Here is an 18,512-nt window from a genome sequence, read left to right as displayed (position 1 = left end):
TAGGTAGATTTAGTAGATTTAACTTTGGATTGGAGATGTTTGATGTGGGTCTGGAAGGGGAGTTTACAGTCTAACCAGACACCTAGGTATTTGTAGTTGTCCACGTATTCTAAGTCAGAGCCGTCCAGAGTAGTGATGTTAGACAGGCGGGCAGGTGCAGGCAGCGATCGGTTGAAAAGCATGCATTTAGTTTTACTTGTATTTAAGAGCAATTGGAGGCCACGGAAGGAGAGTTGTATGGCATTGAATCTTGCCTGGAGGGTTGTTAACACAGTGTCCAAAGAAGGGCCAGAAGTATACAGAATGGTGTTGTCTGCATAGAGGTGGATCAGAGACTCACCAACAGCAAGAGCGACATCATTGATGTATACAGAGAAGAGAGTCGGTCCAAGAATTGAACCCTGTGGCACCCCCATAGAGACTGCCAGAGGTCCGGACAGCAGACCCTCCGATTTGACACACGGAACTCTATCAGAGAAGTAGTTGGTGAACCAGGCGAGGCAGTCATTTGAGAAACCAAGGCTGTCGAGTCTGCCGATGAGGATGTGGTGATTGACAGAGTCGAAAGCCTTGGCCAGATAAATGAATACGGCTGCACAGTAATGTTTCTTATCGATGGCGGTTAAGATATCGTTTTTGACCTTGAGCGTGGCTGAGGTGCACCCATGACCAGCTCTGAAACCAGATTGCATAGCAGAGAAGGTATGGTGAGATTTGAAATGGTAGGTAATCTGTTTGTTGACCTGGCTTTCGAAGACTTTAGAAAGGCAGGGTAGGATAGATATAGGTTTGTAGCAGTTTGGGTCAAGAGTGTCCCCCCATCTGATTCGATGAAAGATGGAGTTGAATTTGTCTTTCTGATCATGATTTAATTGAAACACTCCAACGTTTTTTTCCCAGCATTCTTTATAGCATTGATCTTGGCTTCATAATAGAGTTTCTTGTTCTTTTTGTTGAGTTTAGTCACATAATTTCTCAATTTGCAGTAAGTCAGCTAGTCAGATGTGCAGCCAGACTTATTAGCCACTCTTCTTACCCCCTCTCTTTCCACCATACAGTTTTTCAATTCCTCATCAATCCACGGTGCCTTAACAGTTCTAGCAGTCAATTTCTTAATAGGTGCATGTTTATCAATAATTGGAAGAAGCAATTTCATAAACTCATCAAGTGCAGCGTCTGGATGATCCTTATTAATCACATTAGACCAACAAATATTTTTAACATCTCTTTCCACCATACAGACCAACAAATATTTTTAACATCATCCATGTAAGAGTCACAACAAAATTGACTGGGGACAAGAACTGTGACATGTTTTTCTCTCCTGAGGCTCTGTTGAAAGGAGTGATAACTGGACTGGCATTAAGTGTTGAGCAGGGTTTGGTGAAGTTGATGATGAAGTTGAAGATTCCCGGTGTCTGTGACAACCACAGTTTGGTGTGACACAGACCCGGTGGAGAGTATTGTGAAACAGAGAAGACTGCCTGTACTACTGAATTTTGATGCAGAGTTTTTTACCAGATAAAGTCAAGTTAGGATGAGCGAGTTATCCCGTGAGTGATTTTGTCCCAAACCCATTACGGTGTTTTAGATGTCAAGCTTATGGTGTTGGCAGCAGTCTGTAGGAGGGAGATTTCTAGATGTGAGAAGTGTGTAGGAGGACACGAGGCAAATTAATTTGTAGTAATGGTGGAAAAAGTTGTGTGTGTAAACTGTAGGGTTTACACATGGTGTTGGAGATCAGAGGTGTCCGATGAGACAAAGACATGTTGAGGTTACCAGGATCAAAGTAGTGCAGAAGATGTGGTATGCTGAGGCAGTGATGAGAGTAGTCAAGGAAGATTGGTCCAGGGTGAGAGATCCTAAGAGGATCCCCTGTGAGTAGGCCGATGTCAATAGAGAGTGATAGGAATAAAATATGCTACAGTAAGGTTGGTATTTTTTGCGTTCATGGCCAATCAGAGGATATATGTTGTGATGGCAGCTGTGGAGAAGTACTTGGGTGTATGAGATTTTACTGCAGAAGAGTTACAAGGTGTTTTGAATGATAGTGTCCCGTCCTCCCAGGCTGTTGGTCTGATGTAGGATCAGATAGAGCCAAAGTAGTGGAATAGGGATGAGGTTTTAATGGGTGTAGGGTTAGTTGGTAGGGCAACTTTTTCACAAAGTGTAATGAATTCATTCTCCAGAATAGTAGGCTGATATACAGCCAAGAAAGCAGGACGAGTGATGCACCTATAACATTTGTTTGCGGACCGCCATAATACCAAAGAAGATACTTGTTGAACAGCAGGGGGCACTCAAGTCCTACCTAGAGGGAGGAAGACAGAACAATGGAGTGGCATGTCAAGCAAGAGCAGGAGAGCAGAAACAGAGGACAGAGCAGGCAAAGCAATGAAACGATGGTGTCAAGTTTCATAAATAAGTTAGGAGCAAGAAAGCATGAAATGTCATTAGCATTTAAGATTACCTTGGCTGAAATGCTTCGGCAAAGGCCTTTTCTTTGGCCCAAGGGGTTATTTGACATACTTTCAGACTTTCAGCACCCAGCTGCTGCGTGCAATTTTTCTACTGATATAAATTCTTAGGGAATCATGTCAACTTGAAGGCTACTTCTGAATTCGACAGAGACCCTATCTTATTGACAGTAGCCAAGGCATACACCTACAGTTTGTGTGAGGTTATACACAAGAAGTGATCTTATCTAGCAATGGTTGTCTGCTCTTTTGTTCTAACTGGGAGGGTGTGTGATTAATTAAATGCAGTGAGCTGGGAGCATTGAACTAGTGACAGATAATAAATTGTGGGGCAGTAAAGCAAACCTATGGGAATTCATAGTGCTATCCTGGAATCCAAACTGATATTCTCAGTTTCATCATTGTTTCAAACAGATATCAGTTTGGATTCCAAGCTACGTAGGTGCCTTTTATAAGCTATGGATAAAAAGAAGAGAAAGAGCTCATAGGCAACAACATTATCATGTTGTGTCAATTCTTTATTATGCATCATCACCACCATGCAAAATCACTTATACGAACTAGCTTGAAAATCATACTAGATATATTTCACACATTTATTGGCTTGCACCACATATTGTAAAGTGACTGGGTAACATTTACACACAATGAGCTTGGTTACCAAGTGTGTGACTGTGAGTGTATGTTTGTGAGAGATGTGTGTGTGAGTGAGTATAAGAACGCTAATAATTTGGTCAGAACATTTAAACTTCAAAATCTATGGTAAAACAGAAGATGTTGATTCTAAAACATGGTAAACAAACAATGTCCTCTGTTCTTGCAAGTGTAAACCTTAGAATCTGGAGTGTTATAAACAATGTTGTCCGTTATATGTACTGTACTGTCCATTCTATCTACTATGTACTGTCTACGTACTGTATTCCTTACTCCAATTTAATTTATGTCGTCACATCTTCAAACCTCAAGCAGCTATTAATAAAATAAAATAAACTATAACTCTTAATCAAAGTATAGCTATTAGTTAACAAAATCCTTCAGTAGACAATATTACTTTCCAGCATTAGATGTATCATAGGTTCAGCTTCTTTGTCTTATACTGTCTGATTCTCTTAGTATCACCTAACGGCTTAATACTCCAGGTGGAATTAAATAACATTTGCAATGTGGCAAACACAACATGCCGAAGAGGGCAAATAACATTGTTCCTCTTCTGCAGTTGTATTACGTAATACAGTACTATTAACTACTAGGCAATACTTGTGGGTGAAATAAACAAAGTGATTTTGACAGTGAATATAAATGTATCAGTGGCTGGAACAATGTTAGCTACAGTACATGCTGCATTGAAGGTCTGACTGTACCCCATCCAAATGTGAGCTAAGCTAACCAGCTAAGGCAAATAAAATAAACTATCTGACAAGTCACCCAATCAAAAAGCTAAACAGTCAAACAACAAATACATAAGCGATACAACACCAGTATCATTCGACTGATGGGCCAACCAGGTCATAGCATCAGACATACTGTAGCTACCCTCTGGGTTATAGACAGTTGTGCCTCAGTTTACACATATACCAAGTTTACTATTTGGTTTAAAAAGCAATCTCACCAGCAATACACCTACAGCAGGGGTGTCAAACATACGGCCCGGCCCGCAGGTCGGAGGGTGTCCAATCTGGCCCGTGGGTGGTTGGAGTAAAAATATACTTTAAAATAAAAAAAAGGACTAACATCTAATCACAACTGTGTAGAAATGATATTGGACCTATACTCATAGTTTCTTGACAGTCCAGCTCGCTAATAAACTCGAAACAGTCAGAGAGCATAGAAAATTCCCAAAATGATGGATAAGTGGAACATTTTTTGCAAATTTTGACAGCAAGGAAATATTTTAAACAATTCAGTGCGACCCTCCGGACCTCGTTGAAGACCGAATGTGGCCCCAGGGAAAAATGAACTACAGCATATACTTGCACAATTCTTCAACAACTCATACCCCAAAATAATATGATTAAAAATCTAATAATTCTCAACAAAGTTATTTGATTTTATGGCACCGGTGGTATAATAGACAGCTGTTTTGTTTAATAATCCCTCCATATCGGTTCACAGTATTCACTTAAAAATGCTGTTGGTTTAAAAAATAGATCTTTACATAATATGTTGGATTTAGCAGTGTCATAACTTTGATCCTTCCTCCTTGTCACTTCTTTTTTAGTTTGACTTGCATGCATGTGGACCATCATCTCTCCACAGCCTTCTCTATATGCCTTCTCTTCTCATCCATCTTCCAGTGTTTTTCTACTTTTGTGGCTTTTCATATTGCTTACCTGTTGAGAGGACAGGGAGTTAAATACTCTGCCCATTTGTACTGGAATATAGCGTAGTGAGAAAAAATATATTCCAGGCAGTGAATGAAATAGACACAGAAGATGAATAGTTATTATTTTTGTGCAGTGAACATCAAATGGTAAGAACATGTCAAAAAATGAATTAGTCTTCTTACCAGGAGACTTGTTAAACAAGGTCATTGCTGCAAAGTCACCTGTACCGTACCAAGAAAACAACCAAAATGAAGAGAGAAGAATTCAAGGAATTTATAAGGAATGTGTTTTGAAATGTACTTATTTTCCATAATAATAACTCAAACCATAGGTCACCATGTGGGGTTTCTCTTGCTCCCGTCTGTGTTTTAGTAGTTCCCCCATCTTCAGCTCATCCTCCAGCACCTGAACCAAGTCGTTCTCATAGCACTCCTCCTCAACTCCACCAGGGTTCCTGCCCCCAAGACTATGGAGGTAAATCCAACATTACCATACTGCAATCTTCTGTATATCATTTTGAGCTTTTATAGAGATTCATACAGCATATCTACACACTATGCATACTTCATACTGTAGTTACCGTGGTTTAGTGGTCATCTGTGCTAGAAGATCGGAAGTGGGAGAGGAGAACAGTTCATCTGTCTGAGAGTCCATGTTGCTCTCTGATTGACTTCCAGCCTCTGGAGAAGACAAAACACACGCTGCTTTAAAATGCTCAGAGGATATGAAAGGTATATTTTCAAAAGTCAGAGACACAGTGAGACCATAGTATCACCTGAATTGAGCTCTTTAACCAATGAAGACATGGTGTTGGTGATGGAGTCAGCTGCAACAAGGAGGTCATTTCTCAAGTTCCTCCTGGGGCCTGGAGATAGAACCGAGGCTGGTACACACACTGGCATTCCAGAACCTGAGGAGGCTACTGCACTCCTAACTGTAAAGGTGTGTGAGTGTGTGTATTACCCTGAGCGAAGGCCTCCTGCACGTCCCCTCCCACACCCATGAGTGAGTCCTGAGGGGTGTGAGTGGGTGTAGTGCCGGCAGACTCTGACTGGGTTGGCATGGGGATGGACCGACTGACTGTGTGGCTGGGAGACGAGCGGGGGGAGCCAGGTCCCTGAGTCTGAAACAGGAAACAGGAAGCATGGGTTAGCGTGACTCTAGGTGTCACTTCCTGTCACTGTTTCAGTAGTAGCAGTAGTACACCAGTGCAGTAACAACCAGTGATCATCCACATTGATCTGTCTAATGTTTGTAGAGCTATTTCTATACTGAATGACTCAGTTATTAGGATTCTCATTAGCTACAGCAGCTACTCTTCCTGGGGTACACATACATGATGAAGTACAGAACAGTAATTGATAAGAAGAACATAAGATATTACATTAAATATAAAATAGGGGCATCTCGAGTGGTGCAGCGGTCTAAGGCACTACATCTCAGTGTTGTGAGTCCTATAGGGCGGCACACAATTGGCCCAGTGAAGTCCGGGTTAGAAGAGGGTTTGGCCGGGGGGGCATTACTTGGCTCATCGTACTCTAGCGACTCCTTGTGGCAGGCCGGGCTACTGCGAGCTGACCTTGGTCATCGGTTGAACGTTGTTTCCTCCTCTTGGTGCAGCTGGCTTCTGGGTTAAGCGAGCGGGTGTTAAGAAGCGCGGCTTGGCGGGTCATGTTTTGGAGGACACATGACTCAACCTTTGCCTATCCCAAGCCAGTTGGGGACTTGCAGCGATGAGACAAGATCGTAATTTGACCCCCCCAACCCCCAAAAAAAGAGTTATATATAGGAAAGACAACTAGAGACAACAAACATGCTGTTTACACACTATTCATATATATTAATATTATTATATACAGTACAGTTAAATTAGATCTTTAGAAAGAGGAGAGGCGCTGTGGTACAATATGTTTTGTATCTGTTTTTTAAAGATAAACATCTGGTGGCAGAGTATTACATGATGACATGGCTCCATACAAAACAAAATCTGTTTTTGGTTTGGGTACCGTGAAGAAACCCATAGTGGCATGTCTGGTGGGGTATGTATGTCTGTTCAAAGTGTATGCAAAAATATTGTTTAAGTGGTTAGCCATTTTCAACACACAAATGATTCTTAAAAAGACTAGAAGAGAAGTCGTCAATTTCTCCTCAACCATGAAAGACTATCATGCATGTTGTTGATGTTAGCTCAGTGTGTGAAGTTAAGGGTAAGGCGTGTTGCTTTGTTTTGAACCAGCTGCAGCTTTGCGAGGTCTTTCTTTGCTGCACCTGACCATATGGACAGTAATCAAGATCAGACAAGATCAAAGCCTGAACAACTAGTACAGTTGATCTTTGTGTCATAAACTCAAAACATATTTTAATAACAGACATACCTCTACCTCTTCACAATAACTTTGTCAATATGACTTGACCCTGATAACTGACCATCCAATTTTACTTCTAGTTCAGCTGCTTTGAACCAAATACAATGCTTTTGGTTTTAGATGTATGTAAGACAAGTTTATTGTTAATTACCCATTCTGACACTAACTATAACTCCTAAGAGTCTCATTGAACTCACTGGCTGTAGGTGCTGATGTGTGGAGTGTGCAATCATCAGCATATATAGTAATTTTGGCTTCTTGTAAGACAAGTGGCAAATCATTTGTAAAAAAGAGTAACGGCCCAAGGGAACTGCCCTGAGGGATACCACACTGTACATATCTGACGTTCGAGAAGCTTCCATTGAAGAATACTCTCGGAGTTCTGTTGGATAAGTAACTCTCCAACCATGTGATGGCAGGTGAAGTAAAGCCATAACAAGTGAACTTTTTCAATAATAAATTATGATCAATAACATCAAAAGCTACACTGAAATTTTACACTACAGCTCCAACTATAATCTTATTATCAGAGTCAGTGCAGTACAAGTTGAGTGCACTACCTTATATGCATGTTGAAAGTAAGTAGTTAACTTAACAAAAAAAATAGCACTGTATTTGTTCAAACACAATTCTCTCCACCTGTTTACTAAGAACAGGCAGCAAACTGATTGGGCGGCTGTAAGAGACAGCAAAGGGTGCTTTATTATTTTTAGGCAGTGAAATTACTCTAGCTTCCTTCCATGCCTGTGGGCACACACTCCTTTAGGCTTTGGCAAAAGGGGTGGTAATACAGTCTGCTTAATATTTCACCATTTAGGTTATTTATACCTGGTGGCTTATCATTATTGATGGATAACAACTGTTTTTCCACCTCTTTTGCACAAAATTGACCAAATTCAAAACAGCAATCATTCTCTTTCATTATTAGATCATCAATACACAAATATGATGATTCACTGTTCAATATTGTCATTTCACTTCTCAGTTTGTCCACTTTACCGGTGAAATAGTAATTTAAATGATTGTCTATATAAAAAGGTTTTGTGATAAATGACCCATCAGCTTCAATGAACGATTATTTGGGTTTTCTGCCCATAATGTCATTATTTTTATCATGTATTTTGTTTTGGTAAAATATACAGTACCAGTCAAAAGTTTGAACACAGCTACAAATGTAAGTGTTTTTCTTTATTCTTTACTATTTTCTACATTGTAGAATGATAGTGAATAAATAAAAACTATGAAATTACACATATCGACTCATGTAGTAACCAAAAAAATGTAAAACAAATTAGATTTTAGATTCTTCAAAGTAGCCACCCTTTGCCTTGATGACAGCTTTGCACACTCTTGACATTCTCTCAACCAGCTTCACCTGGAATGCTGGGATGGGATGGCATATTGCTTCAGAATGCTGTGGTAGCCATGCTGGTTAAATGTGCCTTGAATTCTAAATAAATGACATACAATCTCACCAGCAAAGCACCCCCACACCATCACACCTCCTGCTCCATGCTTCACGGTGGGAACCACACATGCGGAGATCATCCATTCACCTACTCTGCGTCTCACAAAGACACGGCGGTTGGAACCAAAAATCTAACATTTGGACTCATCAGACCAAAGGACAGATTTCCACCGGTCTAATGTCCATTGCTCGTGTTTCTTGGCCCAAGCAAGTCTCTTCTTCTTATTGGTGTTCTTTAGTAGTGGTTTCTTGCAGCAATTCAACCATGAAGGTCTAATTCACACAGTCGCCTCTGAACAGTTGATGTTGAGTTGTGTCTGTTACTTGAACTCTGTGAAGCATTTATTTGGCCTACAATTTCTAAGGCTGGTAACTCTAATGAACTTATCCTCTGCAGCAGAGGTAACTCTGGGTCTTCCTTTCCTGTGGCGGTCCTCATGAGGGCCAGTTTCATCATAGCGCTGCATTGGTTTTTGCGACTGCACTTTCAAAGTTCAATGACTGACCTTCATGTCTATGAAGTAATGACTGGCTGTCGTTTCCTTTTGCTTATTTGAGCTGTTCTTGTGGCCTTGGTCCTTTACAAAATAGGGCTATCTTCTGTATACCACCCCTACCTTGTCACAACACAACTGATTGGCTCAAACACATTAAGTGTTAACAAATAAACTTTTAACAAGGCACACTTGCTAATTGAAATGCATTCCTGGTGACTACCTCATGAAGCTGGTTGAGAGAATGCCAAGATTGTGCAAAGCTGCCATCAAGGCAGCTAAATATATAGAATCTAAAATATATTTAGATTTGTTTAACACTTTTTTGGTGTTTAACCCTAACCTTAATTTCATAGTTTTCATGTCTTCACTATTACTCTACAACATAGAAAATACTATTACTCTACAACGTAGAATAACTTGAATGAGTAGGTGTGTCCATTTTTTTTACCCCTTTCCTCCCCAATTTCGTGGTAGTTACAATCTTGTCCCATGGCTGCAACTCCCTCACGGACTTGCGTCCTCTGAAGCTTCTGTTAGGCTAATTGACATCATTTGAGTCAATTGGAGGTGAACCTATGCCGGTATTTCAAGGCCTACCTTCAAACTCAGTGCATCTTTGCTTGACATCATGGGAAAATCAAAAGAAATCAGCCAAGACCTCAGAAAAAAATGGTAGACCTCCACAAGTCTGATTCATCCTTGGGAGCAATTACAAAACGGCAGAAGGTACCACGTTCATCTGTACAAACAATAGTATGCAAGTATAAACACCATGGGACAACGCAGCCATCATACCGCTCAGGAAGGAGACGCGTTCTGTCGCCTAGAAATGAACGTACTTTGGTGCAAAAAGTGCAAATCAATCCCAGAACAACAGCAAAGCACCTTGTGAAGATGATGGAGGAAACAGGTACAGAAGTATCTATATCTACAGTAAAACAAGTCATATATCGTCATAACCTGAAAGGCCGCTCAGCAAGGAAGAAGCCACTGATCCAAAACCGCCACAAAAAAGCCACACTATGGTTTGCAACTTCACATGGGGACAAAGATTGTACTTTTTGGAGAAATATCCACTGGTCTGATGAAACAAAAATATAACTATTTGGCCATAATGACCATCAATATGTTTGGAGGAAAAAGGGGGAGGCTTGCAAGCCGAAGAACACCATCCCAAACACGAAGTACCGGGGTGGCAGCATCATGTTGTGGGGGTGCTTTGCTGTAGGAGGGACTGGTGCACTTCACAAAATAGATGGCATCATGAGGTAGGAAAATGATGTGGATATATTGAAGCAACATCTCAAGACATCAGTCAGGAAGTTAAAGCTTGGTTGCAAATGGGTCTTCCAAATGGAAAATGACCCCAAGCATACTTTCTTTGAACCATAACATTTTCAATTCACAATCTTTCCAGAGGGCTCTAACAGTTCTCAGTTAGTTTCTTAACAGTTGCATGTTTGTCAACAATTGGCAAGAATAATATCACAAATACTCCAAGTGTTTTATCTGGATTCTCTTCCTTATACACATCAGACCAACATACCAACATACACTACCGTTCAAAAATTTGGGGTCACATAGAAATGTCTTTGTTTTTGAAAGAAAAGCACATTCTTTTGCCAAGTAAAATAACATCAAATTGATCAGGCATACAGTGTAGACATTGTTAATGTTGTAAATGACTATTGTAGCTGGAAACTGCTGATTTTTTATGGAATATCTACATAGGTGTACAGAGGCCCATTATCAGCAACCATCACTCCTGTGTTCCAATGGCACGTTATGTTAGCTAATCCAAGTTTATCATTTTAAAAGGCTAATTGATCATTAGATAACCCTTTTGCGATTATGTTAGCACCGCTGAAAAACTGGCCTTCTTTAGACTAGTTGAGAATCTGGAGCATCAGCATTTGTAGGTACGATTACAGGCTCAAAATGGCCTTTCTTCTGAACCTAGTCAGTCTATTCTTGTTCTGAGAAATTAAGGCTAGAAATTAAGGCTTCCATGCGAGAAATTGACAAGAAACTGAAGATCTCATACAATGCTGTGTACCTTCACAGAACAGCGCAAACTGGCTCTAAACAGAATAGAAAGAGGAGTGGGAGGCCCCGGTGCACAATTGAGCAAGAGGGCAAGTATATTAGAGTGCCTAGATTGAGAAACAGACGCCTCACAAGTCTTCAACTGGCAGCTTCATTAAAAAATACCCACAAGGCCTCCCTTGTGGCGCAGTGGTTAAGGGCGCTGTACTGCAGCGCTAGCTGTGCCACCAGAGACTCTGGGTTTGCGCCCAGGCTCTGTCGCAACCAGCCGCGACCGGGAGGTCTGTGGGGCGACACACAATTGGCCTAGCGTCGTCTGGGTTAGGGAGGGTTTGGCCGGTAGGGATATCATTGTCTCATTGCGCACCAGCGACTCCTGTGGCGGGCCGGGCGCACAGTGTTTCCTCCAACACATTGGTGCGGCTGGCTTCCGGGTTGGATGTGCGCTGTGTTAAGAAGCAGTGCGGCTTGGTTGGGTTGTGTTTCGGAGGACGCATGACTTTCAACCTTCGTCTCTCCCGAGCCTGTACGGGAGTTGTAGCAATGAGACAAGATAGTAGCTACTAACAATTGGATACCACGAAATTGAGGAGGAAAAGGGGGTAAAAAAAAGTACCCGCAAAACCACAGTCTCAATGTCAATAGTGAAGAGGCGACTCCGGGATGCTGGCCTTCTAGGCAGTTCCTCCTGAGAAAACATTTTGTATGATCTCTTATAAATAACTTTAGGCCCTTCCTTGTTATTGCCACAATATTATGGTCACTACAGCCAATGGGAACTGATATTGCTTTGGAGCAAATCTCTGCAGCATTGGTGAAGATATAATCAATGCAAGTGGATGTCACAGATCCACCACTATTGGACAACACTCTAGTTGGTTGAGTGATAACCTGAGTCATGTTACAGTCATTACTCACAGTAAGAAGCTTCCTCTTGAGAGGACAACTAGATGATTACCAGTCAATGTTCAGGTCACCAATAAAATACATTTCTCTGATAGCATCAGGGATCTTATCTAACATCACACACATTCTCCAGATACTGACAGTTTCCACTTGGTGACCTCTAGCAGCACCCTAAAAAAAGAGGCTTCAGATGAGGCAGGTGAACCTTCAACCACAGCACTTCTACTTCACTTGTCATGAGATCCTCTCTGAGCTCCCCCTATAGAGATTCCTGTCTTTTCTATAGATGTTATATCCTTGTACTCCTACTGCTGTATCAAAGGTGTGTTATAAGAGGGTCTCAGAAATTGCTAATATATTCATATTATCTAAGATTAGCAAATTACTAATGTCATGAACTTTGTTTATGAGGTTACATATATTTATAAGAGGTAACTTTAACCCTTTCCTGGGTATCTTATGCAAAACTCATAATGATAATAGGTTGTATTTTTAATTATTCTATTTCTGATAATAAGAAAGAAGGAATTCATGGATTTGTTTGCAGATTCTGTTCAGCAGATGCCTCGTCTGGTTTAGCTCGGCTGCAGCAGGGTGCTCTATTCTTTGTGTTGCTACTGCATAGCTTTCTTGCTGGACTGTTGGTCTCTTGTGATTGGGGTGTTGTCCTGTTAGCATGGGGGGTAGCTGGGTGGGTGGAATTCATGAAGTTATGAATCTCCATAGGTCTGTATGGGGAACATAAAGTAGGGATTGTAGTTTTGGTCAGGAAAACCTCAGGGCCCTACTCCTCATCACTGCGTGAAACCTCTAAGAGTTGTGTCAGTAATAGCATAATTCCAAAATTGTTAATTATAATATTATAAGACCCAGTAATGGAGCAAAAATTGCTAAAGTTCAGGCCAATAGAATTTTCTGCTGAAAAAGCTGTTATGTTAAGCATGTTTATCCAAAAACACATCCATGGTTGGTGAGCAACAAACATTGAGCACGTGCCATAATGCATTTTAGGTCCATTTAACAGCACTTTATATTAAGTCCAAATTATTTAAATATCTAACATGCTGTTAGTTCATCTGACTGCCGCATTTTCAGTTCCCATGAGAACTGATCAAATATTGTCAGCAAAACCACAAACATCACATTCAGAAGTTTTTTTGTAAGAAGCATTAGTTATTTTAGATTTCACTGACAAACTTACAGCTTGCTTCCTTTCCTCCTCCTGTTGAGAGAAACGTTATTCATGTACTGTCCCAAAAGCACACAATAGTAAAATCAATCAATGAAGACAATTTCTTTCATATGTAAAAACTTATTGGGATTTTCTCCCATATAGTAGGCTTTAGCAAGTCTGATGCTAGCATGGTTATGCTAGATGGGGCTAACTGGTTTAGCATTGATCCCTTCATTGGAGTGATTAGATTGATAGCCTTACCATTTAAGTCAGTACAGTAAGCAGTTTATGTAAGGCTTCTTAAACCCTTTCTCCATTGACTGTTGTTGTGTCTGACTGACTAAATTGTATCCTATATCCAGTTTTATTTTGTGAGTTATGTTGTTTGTATGTTGTCAGTACATATGATCAAAACACTGTCCTTAGCAGAATGACCAGTAGAAGGTCTGGAAAAGGTTATATCTCAAACATTTTAACATGAAGAAACTGGGGAACAAACACATTTTTTGTAAAGAGACGTATGGATTATGGTAAGAAGATGAGAAAGGAATACTTGTCAAACCAGAGCAACTCAGGATTTACTTAAGATATGGAAACTTCCTTATGATGAAGCCCCAGTGACATTTGAAGAAGTGCTCTCTCTAGTGGTGGGATAATGAAAAGTGTGTTGGATTTTCTACCCTTTTCATTAGCAGGCCAACATTACAGTAGAAATGAAACGGTATGGCTTGAAACTGTGTGGCTTTCTCACACACCTTCAGCAGCAGCATCAGCTGCTCCAGCTGTACCATGAGTTCCCTGCGACTCTCCTGCAGAGCAGACATCCTCTGCTCCAGCTCATCTTTGCGTTGCCTGGTAGAGGGAAAAAAACATAATAAACTCAGCAAAAAAAGAAACGTCCCTTTTTCAGGACCCTGTCTTTCAAAGATAATTTGTACAAATCCAAATAACTTCACAGATCTTCATTGTAAAGGGTTTAAACACCGTTTCCCATGCTTGTTCAATGAATCATAAACAATTAATGAACATGCACCCGTGGAACGGTCATTAAGACACTAACAGCTTACAGACGGTAGGCAATTAAGGTCACCTGCACAGCATCGGTACATCCGAACATCACACCTGTGAGACAGGTACAAGATGGCAACAACAACTGCCCGAGTTACACCAGGAACGCACAACCCTGAACAAGTGTTCAGACTGTCTACAAGACTGTCAGACTGTCTACAGGCTGAGAGAGGCTGGACTGAGGGCTTGTAGGCCTGTTGTGAGGCAGGTCCTCACCAGACATCACCGGCAACAACGTCGCCTATGGGCACAAACCCACCGTCGCTGGACCAGACAGGACTGGCAAAAAGTGCTCTTCACTGACAACTCACGGTTGTGTCTCACCAGGATTGATGGTCGGATTCGCGTTTATCGTCACAGGAATGAGAGGTACACCAAGGCCTGTAGTCTGGAGCGGGATCGATTTGGAGGTGGAGGGTCTGTCATGGTCTGGGGCGGTGTGTCACAGCATCATCGGACTGAGCTTGTTGTCATTGTAGGCAATCTCAACGCTGTGCGTTACAGGGAAGACATCCTCCTCCCTCATGTGGTACCCTTCTTGCAGGCTCATCCTGACATGAACCCCCAGCATGACAATGCCTCCAGTCATACTGCTTGTTCTGTGCATGATTTCCTGCAAGACAGGAATGTCAGTGTTCTGCCATGGCTAGTGAAGAGCGGAGATCTCAATCCCATTGAGCACATCTGGGACCTGTGGGATCAGAGGGTGAGGGCTAGGGCCATTCCCCCCAGAAATGTCCGGGAACTTGCAGATGCCTCGGTGGAAGAGTGGGGTAACATCTCACAGCAAGAACTGGCAAATCTGGTGCAGTCCATGAGGAGGAGATGCACTGCAGTACTTAATGTAGCTGGTGGCCACACCAGATACTGACTGTTACTTTTGATTTTGACCCTCCCTTTGTTCAGGGACACATTATTCAATTTTTGTTAATCACATGTCTGTGGAACTTTGTGTCAGTTTGTGTCTCAGTTGTTGAATCTTGTTATGTTCATACAAATAATAACACGTTAAGTTTGCTGAAAATAAACACAGTTGAAAGTGAGAGGACGTTTCTTTTTTTGCTGAGTCTATATACAAATTTAATTGTCCATTTATATGGTCACAGATTGTTTTTTAGAAGAATTTGAGATGGGTCTACCTGAGAAGCCGTAGCTCGGCCAGCAGAGTGGGGTTCTGTTGGGACGTGCATGTGGGAGGCTGTGAGGCCTGCTCGTGCTGCACTCTCAGACGCTGGATCTCCTGCAAGATCTCTCTGTGACACACACAAACACAGGCCAGTTGAAGCTAGTATGTCACATATGTAGGCTTTCTGAAGTAGTTTTGTTTGTGTGATTTAGATGGTGTGATGGATTACAGGGAGGTCTACCAGCTAGCTTGACGACATTAAGACTTGAGTTGCTTTTGTTTTTTTCTGGTACTACCATGCAAACAGGGCTACAGCCCATTTGAATAACTATCAACCACAGTTTGTGTGGGAAGCACATTGAGTACCACATTAAATAATCTATCACATTCCTTTCATGTAATTTGGCACGATGGCAGGGCTGGAAAGAATAGGTGAACAGAGAGAGAAAAGCAAATCCAGATGGAAACCATCCCTGACCTGTTTTTGCTCTCTAGCTCAGCAATAAGCTGCCTCTGCTGCTTGTTGGCATCCAGAGAGAAAGAGATGTCGTTGGGGACCCTCTGCTGCTGTTGCTGTAAGACACATGACATAATCATTAAACACGGGGACACATGATATTACCATTACACACAGGGACACATACCATTATCATTACAAATGGGGACATTATGACATCATCATTACACACAGGGACACATGACACCATCATTACCCACAGAGACATGACATTATCATTACACACAGAGATGTATGACACTATCAGTACGCACAGAGACATGACATTATCATTACACACAGAGACACATTACATTATCTACAGTACTGAGGTCATCTGGCTGATGTTATTTCCTTATACACTACTACATAGCAGTGACATAAGCAGCCACAGTGAACACTGATGGGTCAAGATTACAGGCACAAGCGCTTCCTGAATGGGTAACCTGACTACGGAAAACAGGCATTTGGAACAAATGTGAATTTGTGCTGGGCACATGTCAGGATGCTATTCATGGTATTTTCTCCCACTATGACCTCAGATGGCATGTGTGTCTCACCGCGGCGGCTGCGTCAGAGGCCAGTCTAGAAGTGTAGCGGGCGATGAGACTGTGCTCTTCCTCCTGGTGGGAACTGCTCTCCAGCAAACTAATCAACAGGTGGAGAGAGGAGGGGAGACAGTCATCTGTCATCTACATATTTACTGCAGTGAGGTAACTAGACACACAGACACAAAATATTGCTGCCAAATATAAAGAGTAGTTCTGCACTTACTTACATTACTGCACATCAATTTCAAATGATAATTGGAACAGTATCTGTATGATTGGTTAGTTAATTATAATGTATTTACATGCAAACTGGAGAGTAGTTTGTATTGACTCCCATGTCAATTGTTGATGCTATTTACAGATAACACTATAAAAAGGTTCTCGGCTGCACATTTTTGGGCCAAAATCACAGCCATGTTGCTGAAGCCACGCACGCACACACGCACACGCACACACACACGCACACGCACACACACTATAAGCACTAAGGAACAACATTCAGCTTATACAAATGCTAAGGAAAGCTACATGCAGTTGAATCTGTAAGTATTTTCCATCTGCAGAAAGATCTCTAAGATGATGCTACTACAGAGTCCACAGAGGCGGAGCAAAGCAGGAGAGAAGAGCAGCACGGACCCAAGCAGATGATTCCTACTAATCTTAGCACCCTCACAAAATAGTCCTTTCAGATGGATACTTCAGTAAACGGTCAGTAGCTTCCATTGGATAATTTTGTAAAGGTCTGAGTTTCCTTTCAGAGAAATGAACAACATTTCGGGTAGAAATAGTTGAGATTTATCATACAGCATTTGTTGAAACTCATAAAGACGCATTAAAGTCCAAGAAAAAAATCCAATCAATGTATTTACTGTAACAGTCCAAGATGTTATAATAAAGGACAAACATAAACACAGATATTCTCTACAAATAACTGATTACTGCCACAGCAAAGAAGGAAACGCAGCAAAGTCTAATCTGTCATCATAAGCACATTAAAATGACAATTCTAGGGCAAGAAACTAGGTTTTCACTATATGAAGAGCAAAACAAATGCAACTTTGTACAGCCCTGTAACAACTTCATGAGCAAAATAGCATTGATTTAGCCTTCCAACACCTATTGCTTAGTAACAGCTGGCGAAAGCAGTATGGTTTATGAAAAGTGTTTAGCTACATTACTGTATGCCAACTTTTAAAAGACAAGTCAATGGATTGTGAATGCACATACAATGGCTTGCGAAAGTATTCACCACCTTGGCATTGTTCCTATTTTGTTGCCTTACAACATGGAATTAAAATGAATATGTTGGGGGTTTGTATCATTTGATTTATACAACATGCCTACCACTTTGAAGATGCAAAATATTATTTATTGCGAAACAAACATCTTGCAATCCAAGATGGCGTAGCAGTCAGACGTCTTTGTCTTGTCTCGTCCCCTGTGTATATATATTTTTATTTGCATTCTTTTTAATATTTTTCTAAACCTCAACTTCAAAATACTCTCCTGCAACCTGCCTCACCCAATGTGGTGTGGATCTTTTTTTTTTTTCCTAAAGTATTTCTATTTACCTCCGAACTGGAATACCTCAACTGAAGCCAGCTAGCTAACTAGCTACCAGCTATCAGTCAGCTAACCACTGCTAGCAGTCATCAGCTAACCTTTAGCTCGGAAATCTCTCTCCAGTTCGTACAACGTATTTCAAACCAGAGCATACCGGACCTATTTTTCTCTCCATATCCCCGAATTCCTACCACAAACTCTGAACCTTTTCATCTGGATCATCACAGCTAGCTAATCGCAACGGTTGACTACTCCTGGCTAACGTTTCCGTCCCTGAGCTAGCACCAACTAGCCTGGGGCTAGCCCATGCGAGACCCATCTCCCAGCTCACTCCTGGGCTACAATATCCGGACCCCTTCTACTGTGACGGGGCATGGAACCCCGCCAATCCTCTACGACTGGAATACCGACATAATCTGCCCGAGGATTCCAACAGGCCCCTCAGGCGCG

At 41.5% G+C, this 18,512-nt stretch overlaps 1 protein-coding gene across 4 annotated transcripts in view; it reads right to left on the bottom strand.

Moving 5' to 3' along the window:
• Window positions 1-2,959: 2,959 nt before the first annotated feature.
• Window positions 2,960-18,512, bottom strand: part of LOC139387523 (dystrobrevin alpha-like) — a 37,213-nt gene continuing 21,660 nt past the window's right edge. For 2 of the 4 annotated variants that reach the window (XM_071133811.1, XM_071133809.1), the window contains exons 11-21: window positions 16,509-16,596; window positions 15,931-16,025; window positions 15,466-15,579; window positions 14,014-14,110; window positions 13,286-13,306; window positions 5,765-5,924; window positions 5,577-5,666; window positions 5,382-5,481; window positions 5,138-5,267; window positions 4,984-5,022; window positions 2,960-4,807 (exon numbers count right to left, since the gene is read on the bottom strand). In XM_071133811.1, the coding sequence (XP_070989912.1) occupies window positions 5,005-5,022; window positions 5,138-5,267; window positions 5,382-5,481; window positions 5,577-5,666; window positions 5,765-5,924; window positions 13,286-13,306; window positions 14,014-14,110; window positions 15,466-15,579; window positions 15,931-16,025; window positions 16,509-16,596 (913 nt within the window). In that variant the 3' untranslated portion in view covers window positions 2,960-4,807; window positions 4,984-5,004. The remainder of the gene's footprint in view (window positions 4,808-4,983; window positions 5,023-5,137; window positions 5,268-5,381; window positions 5,482-5,576; window positions 5,667-5,764; window positions 5,925-13,285; window positions 13,307-14,013; window positions 14,111-15,465; window positions 15,580-15,930; window positions 16,026-16,508; window positions 16,597-18,512) is intronic. The other 2 variants (XM_071133812.1, XM_071133810.1) reach the window with 1 other exon arrangement.

Source organism: Oncorhynchus clarkii, chromosome 28 (genome assembly GCF_045791955.1).
Source record: "Oncorhynchus clarkii lewisi isolate Uvic-CL-2024 chromosome 28, UVic_Ocla_1.0, whole genome shotgun sequence".
Taxonomy (NCBI): domain Eukaryota; kingdom Metazoa; phylum Chordata; class Actinopteri; order Salmoniformes; family Salmonidae; genus Oncorhynchus; species Oncorhynchus clarkii.
Note: the sequence above shows the minus strand (reverse complement) of the source record. Positions and strands in the feature narration are given on the sequence as shown.